The sequence below is a fragment of the Camelus bactrianus genome, chromosome 9, assembly GCF_048773025.1.
Source record: "Camelus bactrianus isolate YW-2024 breed Bactrian camel chromosome 9, ASM4877302v1, whole genome shotgun sequence".
Lineage (NCBI taxonomy): Eukaryota > Metazoa > Chordata > Mammalia > Artiodactyla > Camelidae > Camelus > Camelus bactrianus.
The window spans coordinates 3,302,871-3,316,348 of record NC_133547.1 but is presented as its reverse complement, the minus strand read 5'-3'; the positions used below and the strand labels follow the sequence as shown (position 1 = coordinate 3,316,348).

General features: G+C 54.2%; 1 protein-coding gene across 4 annotated transcripts; it reads right to left on the bottom strand.

Annotated features, from left to right (window-relative positions):
• Nucleotides 1-653: 653 nt before the first annotated feature.
• LOC105074336 (leukocyte immunoglobulin-like receptor subfamily B member 4) lies at nt 654-13,112 on the bottom strand. Of its 4 annotated transcripts, XM_074369114.1 has the most exons (9): nt 9,771-13,112; nt 6,984-7,256; nt 6,511-6,708; nt 5,987-6,022; nt 5,513-5,797; nt 4,992-5,294; nt 3,111-3,236; nt 2,112-2,164; nt 654-1,040 (listed from the first exon to the last, which is right to left on the bottom strand). In XM_074369114.1, exons 2-9 carry the CDS (start codon nt 6,985-6,987, stop codon nt 909-911), a joined length of 1,137 nt encoding a protein of 378 aa, XP_074225215.1. In that variant the 5' UTR covers nt 6,988-7,256; nt 9,771-13,112; the 3' UTR covers nt 654-908. The 4 variants fall into 4 exon arrangements, with proteins under 4 accessions (XP_074225215.1, XP_074225214.1, XP_010960170.2 ...); XM_074369113.1 differs by lacking the exon at nt 9,771-13,112 and having other exon boundaries at nt 6,984-7,417; XM_010961868.3 differs by lacking the exons at nt 6,984-7,256; nt 9,771-13,112 and adding an exon at nt 6,178-6,235 and having other exon boundaries at nt 6,511-6,668.
• Between the last annotated feature and the right edge of the window lie 366 nt (nt 13,113-13,478).

Here is a 13,478-nt window from a genome sequence, read left to right as displayed (position 1 = left end):
CTCTGACCAACACCTCCCCTCCCCGCTTGCTGCAACCCTGGTAACCACCTTTCTAATCTCTCTTTCTCACAGTTTGACTTCTTAAGATTCTACGTAGCTCAGTTGTGGGGCAATTATGGGCTAGAGTCAATGTATTTACTGGACGTATAAAATGATGACAGATTTTCCATTTATTCTTACGTCCGTTTAGTACATTGTACATTTAAAGATGCCCATTTCATCTACATGCTCTGCACACTGGGCATCACATGGTTTCTATGTTCTGTTACTGTCTTCACAAGTCTCCGGGTGGTGGCGCTGCCTGCAGCGTCTTTCCTGACACAGTGAACGTGCGCCGTCTGGCCTTTCCCTTGGCCATTGTGCTTAGCGTTTATAAACATCATTAAAGTTTCCAAGAATGAATTGTTTTGCTTTAACTGATTTCTCTCTACTTTCTGTCTGTCTTCGTTATTAGCTACTCTTGTCATTATGAATCCGCTCCTTCTACCTTCATTTAGAATAACTTGCTGTTCTTTCCCTAAATTTGTGTCATGATACATTAGGTCATTGATCTTAAAAAGGCTTTCCTGATGTATTCATTCCTGGTTCTTAGCTTCCTTGACCGACAGGTGGGACGTGTGATATTTATGTCATCATTCATTGGACACATCATCTCACTTTAGTTTTGATTTTTAATTCGCACATTGATAACGGAGAAGTCTTTTGAATTATTTCCACCATGTAAAGGTATTAACTATGTTTGATGGTAGAATCAGGTGACTCCCAAAGGGCCCCAGGGGCTCCTGCGGTCTGTGTTAGGAGTCCAGGTCGGCTGGTGGCCATCAGGTGGTGTCCACTGCGGGCAGGTCCTGCGCCTTCCGGCGTCCCTGCAGTCCCCCACCTGGAGCGCGGGCTCTGGGTCCCCTGGACTAGTGGATGGCAAGTGTGGCGTACAAGGTGGGCTCTGCCGGGGGCTCCCCCGACCGGGATGGAGGGGCTGCAATCGTCTCCCATCTGAGAGTCGAGTGGGTCACATCCTGGGGGCATGTAGATGGGGCAGCCTGCAGTAGGGGGAGAGAGGGAAGGTGTGTGGTTGGGTTGGGGGGGGGAGCCAGAGGGCTGGAGAGGATGGGACCCACTTGACTGTCCCTCTGACTGTACTCTTCTGCTTGTCTGTCCTTTGTGTCCAGCAGTCCCCCGGACAGGGGAGAAAGACAGTTGGTGACTCCTCACCTTAGTCTTGATCTTGAGTGGTTCACCTGGGTGTATGTCCCTCCCTGAGGGTACGTCCCATCCCGGGGGCCTCCATCCTGCCTGTTCTGCTGGAGGGAGACAGTGAGACAGGAGCAGCACCTCCTGGACCCACTGTGATCTCCTCCAGTGAGTTCTCCACTCTGTTGCCAGAGTGATGCTTTAAAACCTTAAATGAGATCAGGTCACTTTCCTGACAGAATCTCCAGGGGCTTCCTGACACCTTGGTGTCTCTGGCTGCTCTCTACGGTTCTGATTTCTGTATTAACATGTTATCTCTTGCTGATTTGGCTCCAGCCACACAGCCCATGTTCCTGCAAAAGCATGTCCCTGCCTCAGGACCTTTGCACTTACTGCCCTGCCCCCCATGCTCTCTGTCCCTTTCTCTTGCTTTACTTTCCCTATCAGGACCTTGCATTCTAGGACACTACCTGCTAATTTGCATATAGTCTCTCTCACCCACCAGGTGAGCTCGAGGAGTGTGGACACAGTGTGCTCACGGCTGCACCGGCAGCACCGCCAGGGAGCTGGGGGGCTGCTGCTCGCCCTGTGCACCTTTGCTGGGTGAATGAATGAAGGAGAGCCTAGGGGACCTGGGGAGGTGCACTTATTCATGCATCCTCTTGAGACGTGGGGCTACGCTCCAACAGCAGAAGGTCAGACAGAGGACGAGGAGCCAGGAGAGGGGACCCCGAAGGAGGGGCCATGAGGTCACGAGGAAAGTGGAGGGGTGGAGTCAGAGCAGAACATGACCAGGCAGCCCAGGAGAGGTCAGTGTGGGAGCCGCTGGGAGCTGGGATGTGAAGACAGAGGAGTGTCCGTGGGACTAAGTTTGGCAACAAGAAGGCCTCTGGTGGCCTGGACGGGAGCAGGGGTCTCACCTGATGGTCCAGCTGCACCCCCTCCGCAGGCTGTGTGTCGTTCTCGGCGGCATCTGCTGGGGCAGAACAGAGGGTGTGACACTTGCCCTCATTCCCTGAGATCTCTCAGGGGTGGAGCCCCCGCCTGCACCCAGAAGGGGCATATATGTTTCAGTGTTTCATGAGATTGAAAAAGATGGAAACACCGTACATTTGTGCATGTGAGCTGACATTAGGTGTTTTCTTCCTAGATTTTCAGATCTGAGACTCTAATTTTTTTTAATGGAGTATATAGCTCATTTACAGGATTATATTAGTTTCAGGTGTATAAGCATAGTGATCCGGTATTTTTATAGATTATACTCCATCTAAACCAAATAATGGCTGTAATTCCCTATTTGACACAGTGTATCTTTGTTGCTTATCTGTTTCATACATAGCAGCTTGCATCTGCTAATCCCACACCCCTAATCTGGCCCCCTTCCCTCTCCCCACTGGCAACCACTAGTTTTCTATATGTGTGAGTCAATTACTGTTCTGCATAAACATTAATTTGTATTATTTTATAGATTCCACAATAAGTGATAACATAGAGCACTTGTTTTTCTCTGACTTATTTCACTAAGCATAACATTGTCTAGGTCCATGCACGTTGTTGCAAGTGGCAGAAGTTCATTCTTTTTACGGCTGAGTAATATTCCATTGAATACATGGACACCACATCTTCTTTATCCATTGATCTGCTGGTGGCCACTTGGGTTGCTCACATACGTTGGCTATGGGTTATATGAATATTGGAGTGTAAGCTTCTTTTTAAATTAGTGTTTTCCTTTTCTTCAGATACATACCAGCAGTGGAATTGCTGTATCATACGGTAGTTCTATTTTTAGTTTTTGAGAAAACTCCATACTGTGGAAAAACCAATTTTCTAAGCTGACCTTGCCCACCTCTGGTTCTCCTTTGGCTGGTGCCATAAGCCCACCTCCTCCAGTGGCCAGGGTCCCCCCGTTCCCTACTCACCTGACTTCCTGCGTCTTTCCTGACACAGATAGCGGATGAGGAGGAGGAGGAGGAGGACGATGACGACGAAGGCCACTGAGCCTGTGATCGGAACGTTCACGTACCACCTGAGACCTGGGGCACCTCCTGGGGGACATCATGAATGAGCCAACAGTGCCATTTAATTCAGCATGTACTGTGTCCCAGACGTGTGGGATGTCTGTAGTCCATGCAATCATCTCTAACCCTCAGGACAATCATGCAACCCCTCCCCATCCCCCATCATCATCACCCCCACCCCACTCCTGTGCAGACGAGGAAACTGAGGCACAGAGAGGAGAGTCACAAGACATGGGCCACCCAGCCTGGGTGTGGCAGCGCTGGCTGGATCCCAAGACTGGGGCCCCGTGAACCCCCCTTGTGCTGCCCCCCAGGCGGACACCAGCTTCATTTCTGAGGACTCCTCATCAGTGGGGGGGCCTGGAGAGTCTCATCAGGAGCTGAGGGTCCTTCCTTGTTACCCTCCCCTCCCTCGCTGCAGCAGGGACTGGGGGAGGGCAGGCTGGGGGGTGGACTCTGCTTCCCCACCCAGGGTCTGACCCACCCTATGGGGCCCTGACGCCCCTGGGAAGGTCTGTGCTGAGCTGGGGTCTGCCCTCCTGAGCTCTGGGAAACCCAGGCCATCATTTCACCTCATGTCACAGCAGCCTGTGAGCACGGTGGGACCAGGGAGCCCACAGACCATGAACCTGAGACTCAGAAGCCACCTGCCCGGTTGCCATGGCAGGAGCAGCAGAGCTGGGACTGGACCCGGGGTCTGACTCCAGCCCGTGCTCCTTCCCCTCGGGCTGAGCTCCCTGAGCTGAAGGGAAAGGGCTGGACGCCCCAGACCACTGTCCTGCCCGTTCCTCTCCCCCCAGGACAGTGTCAGCATCACCGCTGCAGAGGGGACAGACCCATCAGGTCACGTCCTGGGGCCTCCCTGTGAGGCCGCCTCTCCCGGGGGATCACAGCCAGAAGTGAGAACTGAAGGAAATATAAGCCCTGGGCCAGATCTCACCTTTTACACATGGGGAAACTGAGGCCCAGGCTGGGGAAGGGGGTCTCCAACTCTGCATCTCCAGAGGTGCCTGAACTGAGGGCATCACTCAGCCCTGCCCCCCAAGTACCCACCACCACCTCCCACGGAGACCCTCACTTACGTGTCTGCGGGCCTGACTCCATGGGAGGGAGGAGCCGGTTCTCAGGGCCTCGTGGGGGTCAGGACAGGGGTGAGGGGCAGGGGGGTGCTCCTCCCCACGTCAGCCCTGCTGCTCCTCCCCCAGGGTGGACCCAACATCTCCCTCTCCATGACCCCCACCCTTCATCCACCCGGCCTGAGAGCCCCTGGAGCCTTGTGGTCCCCCCGCATCTCTGCCCGGCTCCCAGCCCCCCACCCCGGGGACACAAGCTGTGCTGAGACTGAGAGCAGGAGTCAGATCAGTGAGGACCTCAAGAGACAGGCCTGGAGTGAGGTGTCCACTCACTGGGCAGAGCCCAGGGACTCTCCAGTGTGCAGTTGTGCCCTTGGGTGGGGCTGGGGGTTCCCAGAGGATCCTGGGTAAAAGGACTGTCCTTGAGTGAGGGGCTGGAGCTTCCCCAGGGACCCCATCTCTGCTCACACTCTTCTGCTGTACCTGCCCTGGGGCCGCCCCGGCTTCCTCCCTCCTCCCACCTGAGGCCTGGTGACAGGGACGTGGGAAGGGCAGGGTGGGAAGGCCCTGTTCCCCTCCGTCCCTCTGAAGGGCGAATCCCTCTTGGGTTGACCCTCCTTTGGAGCCCCCCTCACTCCCATCCTCGAAAGGGGGTCTCCTTCAGAGCTGACCATCAGCACACAGAGAGGACAAGGCTGGAGCCCCTCACCTGAGACCGGGAGCTTCAGGGGGTCACTGGGCTGTGACAGCAGGTAGGGGGAGGTGTTGAGTGAGCTGTAGCACCTGTAGGTCCCCCCGTGGGCTGCGGTCACAGGACTCAGGGAGAACTCGGCCCGGTACTGCCCACCTTGGAACTTTGATCTAAGACGCAGCGGGGGATGGGCTGCCCCCTCCTTGAACAGAAGGAAGGTGTCCATGGAGATCCTTGACTGACACAGCAGGGTCACACTCTGTCCTGACGCCACCATGGAGCCCGGCTGCACCGAGAGGGAGGGGATGCCACGCAGCCATCCTAGAGAGAGGAAGGGGTGAGGGGCTGCTGGCCCACCTGGTTCTGAGCTAAGACTTAGCAGGGCCTCTCTGAGGACCCGCATCTCCTGCCCACCCCCTGTCTCTCCCTGTCTGTCCCTCCCTGGGGACCCCACCCCCCTGATCCAGCATCACCCCTGGGGCTCCCCCAGCAGGGCCTGTGCAGAGTCTGGGTCCCTCACTGACCCGCTAGCTCCTCACCTGACATCCGCAGCACCAGGGCATCACTGTCCTGTGACCTGCCGGTGAGGCTGTGATAGTAACAGCGGTATCTCCCTGTGTTGTGCTCTGTCATGTATGAGATGGAGAACGTGGCCTTGTCCCCGGGCTCCAGTGGGCGCTGTGTGTCCCAGCGGGCTAGGCTTCCCTCTTTATGTAGACGGAACTCCTGGGCCCCCAGGGTCCCCTGACACCAGATGGTCACGGGCCTCCCCCAGGGGATCACAGAGCCTGGCTCAGCCCAGATGGTGGGTTTGGGGAGGGTCCCTGGAAGGAAATCAGAGGCTGGGGTCACAAGACATTCCCACCCCCATCCCCCAGCTCTCAGCCCCACACCCCACAGCCTCCCCTTCCTTCAGCCCAGAGCTGCTGTTCCCCATCCCCATTGCCCGGGGAGGGGCTGCCCCGTCCCCACAATGAGGAGGGGGGAGCGGGGACACCTGGGCACAGACTCACCTGCCTGCACCTGGGTCCTCACGCCCACACTCAGCCCTGGAAGAGAGGTCCCTGTGAGAGATTCACCCTGAACCCTGAGCAGAACCTCCCCTCCCCCTAGCGCCCTGAGCCCTGGGGTCTCCTGACAGAGCAGGCCTGGCTGTGGGAGGGTCCCTCCCAGACCAGGACCGCACTCCCCTCCTCAATCTCACCGAGACAGAGCAGGGCCGTGAGGGTGGGGGTCATGGCGCCTCCTCCCTGTGGTCCAGGCTGTGCAGATGGAGGAGACACGGTGCCCTCAGCACGGAGACCCACAGGGTGTGTCCGCAGGGAGGCTGGTTTTCCCGTCATGGGCTGTCACGTCAGCAGCCCCACGGGAAGGGGAACTGCCCCTCCCCGGGAGCCAAGCCCTCCTCTCCTCAGGGCTGGGGTGGGCAGCAGGCCTCTGCACATGTTCTGACCACATCTGAAGCCTCGCTTGACCCATCAGCTGCTGCCTTCCTGGCCTGAAGCCCTTTTACATCCAAGCATCAACACATACTTACTGGGAGTTTGCCGTCTGCCTGGAGGGACATCCCCGGACACGACAGATTCAAACCCTGCGCTTGCAGAGCTCAGATTAGGGGAAAAAAATCTGTCTTGTTTCCTGTTTCTGTTGTGCCAGTACCGCCGGCCGGTGGGGTAAAGCCACCCAGAGTTACTACCTTGCAGTTCTGGATGGCAGAAGTCCAAGCTGGAAACCCCTGGATTAAAATCGACTTGCTTTCAGGCTGTGTTCCTCCTGAGGGCTTCGGGGAGGAATCTGTTCCCTTGCCTTTCAAACTTCCACAGGCTGCCGTGTCCCGTGGCTTCTCCCCCCAACCCCCGTCTTCAGAACACATCTCTCTAACCGCTGCTTTCAACGTACGTGCTCTTTGGCTCTGACTCCTCTGCCTCCCTCTTTGCCTCATAAGGTGGTGACACAAGACACCCCCTGGATAAACTAGGGTGTCTCCCCGTCTCCAGAGCCTCAACTTACTCATATCTGCGAAGTCCCTTTGCCATGCGAGGTGACACGTTCTCAGATTCCGAGGATTGGATGTGCACGTATTTACGGGGTCATTATTGTGCTTACTGCTTGCCTTCAGGAACTTGTTGACCACATCACATATAAACCACTTCCATCTGAAGACGGGGTGCTGCTGGGGAGACCTGTGTCAGGCTGGGTGGGCAGCCGGCTCCTGGGCCATGATGGGCATCTCATGCCATGTAGAGACTTTGCTGTGGCCAAGCATTCAGTCTGCACTGAAGCCTGTGTCAACGAAAATTCAGTTATCAAGCTAAGAAGAAAGAAATAGAATTTTATTTGAGACAAACTTGGGATTGTAACCTGGGAGACAGACTGTCAGAAATTCTGAGAACTGTGCCATGGGATGCAGTTTGACACATTTTTGATACAAAGAATCATGTATCTTATTGACAGGTTAACGTTATACCTAAAATGTATGAGAGATGTTGATGCATTTACAGAGTGAGCCTTTAGGTCCCTGTGATGCTCTGTGCAGGAGGAGAAAGAAATACTAATCTTAAGACTTACAATGCTGGTGTCAGAAGAAAGGGACCATTTTCCCCAGAGGTTGATTACCTCTCGCTGCCCTGAGGAGGTCTGTACGGGGACGCATTGGGGGCATGTTATACGTGTTTTGATTTTGACTTAGTTCGACTGTCCTGCTATAGAGAAATTCATTATTTTTCCTCATCGCCAGTAACAACTCAGGAGCTGTTTCACAAAAGCAGGATCGTTCTCTGCAGAAATGTACACAGTTTATGGCTCTCTCTCCTCCCTGGATAAATGGCCATGTTGAGAGGAACACCTCATCCCCAATTCTCTCATAAGGAATTCCTCCTCTGTTTCAGGTGTGGTGGTGAGTCGCCACTCCCGTCTCAGCCTTGATTCACTCCTAAGCTCCCACCTCCCCAAGGCCTCACCTGCAGACCCCAGCAGAGTCTTCCCACCTTGTATGCAGGACCTTCAAGGAAGTGGCTCGTTCTGCATTTCAGACCAGGTTTATGCTACCTGCGTATTCAATGTCTAAACAAATTGTCCCTGATAGGGAAGGGAGTATATTTCACAATTTGTCATCATGATTCGGTAGAATAAACAAAGTAGTGAAGCAAATAAAAGGGCCCATGAAATTATAAGCCACATCTTCTCACTGTCAAGTCATCAGCACTTCTTAGACTGCATTCCAGTTCGTAGAACACAATAAATGCACACTTGCATAATGAAAATTACATTTTAATAAGGTGTAACTGCTTAGTTGATTATTGCTTATTTTAACTATATATTAATAAATTGATAACATGCCACTGAGAAGACTAATATCCATTATTGGTTAGCTTGTCATCAGGCAGTGCATGTCACAGACCCTGTGACTCACCTGCGAACGGACGCTCCTGGGAGCGGGGAGGCGGCGGCCACCGCGCAGGCTCAGCAGCTGCTGAAATTGTTCAGCGGAAGTTTCATGAGGAACATGCTACGCGCACGCGCTCCGAGTTCTCCCCACAAACCGATGCCGAGTCACAAAGGGCAAATAACAGCTTTACCGTGCAGAACCCCGGGCCCGCCGAGTCAGCCCAGTCCGGAGCCCAGGTCCCCAGCGAGGAGGAACAGGGACGGTGTGGCCGGAGGGGCATCCGCCCCAAATAACTGGGAAGCGGTTTGGGCAAACCTTCCCTCCTGGTGCGTCCTGCTCTCTGTCTCCCCGGAGTCCCCCCCTCATCCCCCCCGGGCCCCGCTCTCATCACCAGCGTGACCAAGGCTGTAAGGAAGGCGCCCAGGGGCTCCGTTCCTGCGCTCGTAACTGTCATTAATCCAAGCAGGCTTCTGTGACCCGGGAGGGTCTGGAGACGGACACAAACCGCTGACGTCTGGGAGAGGGGCTGAGCTTGCAGTAGGTAACCTCTTTTTCGTGTTGTTAGTTTACTTTACCTGCAGCTCTTCTAAAATAACTGAGTATAAATGCTAATGCTGACAAACAGTAGGCAGACTTGTTGGCAGGTGTCAGAACACCGTGCCTTCCCGTCCATCCCCATGGACTTCTCACCAAGTGCCAGAAGCTGGACCACAACGTAAATCGTGAATCTTCTGACCGTCCAGCTCTAAACCCAGCATCGGGCTCTCTTCACTTGTTGGCACATTTGGACAAAGTGTGGAGCACAGAACCGGGGTTCATGACAGGCAGGAACTGTTTTCTGAAAAAGCAGAAGTCACACATCTTCTGTGGGACGGCAGCGGAGACTGACATGTGGGGAAGGTGCTGCTCTGCTTCCTGTGAGAAGGTTTGCCCAAACCGCTTCCCAGTTATTTGGGGCGGATGCCTCTCCGGCCACACCGTCCCTGTTCCTCCTCGCTGGGGACCTGGGCTTTCCGGATCTGGGCTGACTCGGCGGGCCCGGGGTTCTGCACGGTAAAGCTGTTATTTGCCCTTTGTGACTCGGCATCGGTTTGTGGGGAGAACTCGGAGCGCGTGCGCGTAGCATGTTCCTCGTGAAACTTCCACTGAACAATTTCAGCAGCTGCTGAGCCTGCGCGGTGGCCGCCGCCTCCCCGCTCCCAGGAGCGTCCGTTCGCAGGTGAGTCACAGGGTCCGCGACGCGCACCGCCCGGAGCCGCCTGCGAAGCGCGGCCGGTCCTCGCGCTTCTCCCGCCGCGCTCAGCAGCCGCGCGCGGGCTCCGTCTCCCCGGGCCCCCGAGGGCTCAGGGCGCGCTGGTCCCCGCCGCCCGCACAGCTCTGCTCCTGCGGGGTCTCCCTACTAGGCTCACGTCTTATTTCTCCGTGGGGAGCTCGTGTCAACTCGTCTAGTCCAAGGAGAAGAGCTGTGGGTGGACTCCGAGGACGGACGTGCGCCCACAGCGCCGCCTCGGGAGGGCTGCCGCGCTCACGAGGCTGAGCCCAAGCGCCGCCCACGGACACGGCAGGCCTCGACGCGCTCAGATCTACGTTTCGCAGCGTCCGGAAACGTCTGAGGGGTGCGCTCGCAGGGGTTGGGTTTTGCACGTTTCTCGCTACATTCATTCCGCCAGGTTGCTCTCTTGTCACTGTCGATATTCGAGCGCAGGTGGGGACTCGCTTGCGCCTCTGAAAGCGGTTGGTTCACGTAAATGGCTTTCATAGCAACTACTTAACCGATTTCTTTCCTGCTGAGTGACCCTCGTCCTGGAGTCTCTCGGGCTTCCCGGTCCGCCTCCCCCCGCGACGCCCACTCCCACCGCGCCCGTGTCGGCCCGGCTCCCCGAGGTCCGCGCACGCCCGTTCTCCCGGGGTCCCGGCCTCCAGAGAGCTGGCTCGGCCCGCCTTCCCGCGCTGCTTTCCTCTCAGCGCCCTGTCGGAGCAGGACAACCGCCATGCGTGTGAGGGCAGGGTCCTGCACTGCCAAAGCTCAGTAAAAGCAAAACCAGACAGACTGGCTCTGGTCCATTCTAAATCATAACATCCCACCCCTCCTTCTGGGGGCGGGGGGGGGGGGGCAACTCCCTTGATCTCCTAACCCATAGAGAACAATGTTAATTTTGTGTAAATGCAAGAATTGTAAAGATATGTGTAATTTGGAGAGCCCATGACACTACAAAATGAGAATCTAAAAGCACACAACAGGCGGAAAACACAGTAGGAATAAATTCTTTCTCCGAGGCCAGGATTTCTGGAAGTTTCCTTAAGAGCTGATGGAACCAGTTGACATCTAGGGCCGGAGGCCCTTTGGTTGTTGCCCGTCTTTCTTTGGCCTTCCAGAGCATTCTTGCGTGTCTCCTCCTGTACCACAGCCACCTCCACTCCAGGCCCCTCTCCTCTGAGCTCTGCGGTCCCCGAGCAGGTGCAGAAAGGTGCAGGGAGCAGCGAGGGCCGTTTCTTTCGCCTCCTCCCTCGGGCAGCGGATGTCACACGCCGGCCGTGGGTTCCTTTGTTAGACAGCTGACGTGAGAAGTACGTCCAGGCTCCACGTGCAGCCAGAGTCCCAGCACTTCTAATAGGTGTGGCCTGACGTGATCGGGACTGGTGGCCTGATGTAGGAGGTGACTAACCACTGTTCAGCGCTGACCTCCTTAAAAGGGTGAGAGGACCTTCTAACCTCAGAGCTGAAGCTCAGGATGGGCGGGGAGTGAGGAAGCGGGGACTGACGCGGATGTGAAGTTAGTTGTCTTCAGACCCTGGAGGCCTTCAGGTGGGCTGGAGGCAAGGTAGCAGAAGCCGCATTGAACCCCCTGAATCTAGGCTTTCCGGCCCATGAAGTTAGCCGCTGTTTGTATGTCTCTGGGTGACCTGCTGATTTCCTGCCAGCTCTGGCTGGCAGCTCTGTGGGTCTGAAAATCACCTGGACAGTGCCCCCCTCAAGGATGCCCCTGTGGCTCCCATACGCGGGGCCCAGGACCTTGAGTGGAACAGCGTCAGCCCCAGTTTACTGTGCCACGGGGAACCCCAGAATGCCAGCCTGTGGAGGCCTCTCTGTGTGGACAACTCTCCCTGCAGCCGGGGCGCTCCGAGCCCGTCCCAGTCTCTGGCTTTCTCCCCCGTCTGCGTGGCGTCCTCACTCCTGTCTTCAGACTGTCAGTCAAGTGGCACTGAAAGGAAATTTGTCTCAGAGTAGAATGCATTCTGGGCTTGATTCAAAACCATTCTTTAACTGCACTGGGCCCCACGGAAGACGGGACCTTCTAGTCTCGGCTGACCATCCCACGCCCAGCGTGCGAGCGTCAGAGCGCACTGAGGCTCGCTGCTGCACACGCCATTTTATTTATTTATTTTTATTGAAATATATTTGATGCACAATGTTGTCTTAGTTTCAAGTGTACAACAAAGTAATTCAGATATATATATACACACACATGTGTATATATTCTTTTTCAGGTTCTTTTCCATTAGAGATTATCATAAGATACTGAATACAGCTCCCTGTGCTCCAGAGTAGGGCCTTGTTGTTTATCTGTTTTGTATGTAACAGTGTGTCCCTGGTGATAAATAAACAAACTCCCATTTATCCCTCCCTTACGTTTCCCCTTTGGGAACCGTAAGTTTGTTTTCTGTTTTGTAAGTAAGTTCCTTTGTAGTATTTTTTAAAGGTTCCACATATAAGTGACATCATATGAGATTTATCTTTCTCTGTCCGACGTGCTTAGTATGATCATCTCTACAAACATCCCTGTAGCTGCACATGGCATTGTTCATTCCTTTTATGGCTGAGAAGTATTTCAGTGTGTGTGTGTGTGTGTGTGTGTCTCTGTGTATATGTATGTGTCCATATGTGTGTATGTATATATGTGTGTACATGTGTGTATGTGTGTACATGTGTCTGTGTATGTGTGTGTATGTGTGTGTACATGTGTGTTTGTATATATGTGTGTGTATGTGTGTACGTGTGATTGTATGTGTGTGTCTATGTGTATGTGTGTGTACGTGTGTGTTTGTATATGTGTGTGTGTACATGTGTGTGCATGTGTGTGCATGTGTGTGTCTGTGTGTGTGTGTATATGCCACATCGTTTTTATCCATCCGTGTGTCTGTGGGCTTTAGGCTGCTCCCATGTCCTGACTACTGTAAATAGTGCTGCTGTGGACACTGGGGTGCAGGTAACTTTTTGAAGTAAGGTTCCCTCTGGACAGTTGCCCGGCAGTGGGACTGCTGGGTCGTATGGTAACTATTTTTAGTTTTCTAAGGACTCTCCATGCTGTTCTTCATAGTGGCTGCACCAAATTATATTCCCATCAACAGTGCAGGAGGGGTCCCTTCTCGCCACACCCTCCCCAGCCTTTTTTATTTGTAGAATGTTTGATGATGGAGCACAGACTATTTTAAATTCCTTTAGTTGAAAGGCTGTTGGCCCTTGAACAGGGAAATTCTGTGTTTTAACATTGTTTTCCTTCATTTACAAGGTGCTCATTGTGTGCGCAGTGACAGGTTAGGTTGACAAGATGATCAAGAAGATGTTAAGCTAGGATTGCCTGAAAGACAATGTGTGAATTTGCTCTAGAACTTCCACATATTTTTAAAAAAGTACTCCACGTTTTAAGGTTGTCTTCTGGGGGTTAGGAAAGCAATGGATTCAGTTTTCCATCAAAATGCTGTTTGATCATCAACTGGTCTGTTCTTTCCCACACACACCACGTTTCCAAAGCACTGAGGATCTCCAGGTTGCTGGGGGACAGACTGGCTTCCTTGATTTCCATTTTATTCTGTGCGTATTTCATGAGCTTTCTGACCACCACACCCGCTCTGCACTCGGTCACCCAAGGCAGTATGGAGACCAAACCACCAGATGTCTGCAGTAGGACTTGGCCGGCCAGATACCAGACGCATGTGTCCAGCGAGTGCAGATCCCTCCACCACTGAACAGGGGCGTGACAACCGGTGTCAGGGTCGGCATTGTGGATACATCACCCGTGTACACGGAGCAGCAGGTTTCTAAGGGTAGCGACCCTGCCATCCCAGTTTAATGAGTCTCGAATGTGAAATACTCAGTTGAAGGATTTTTCTCAGAG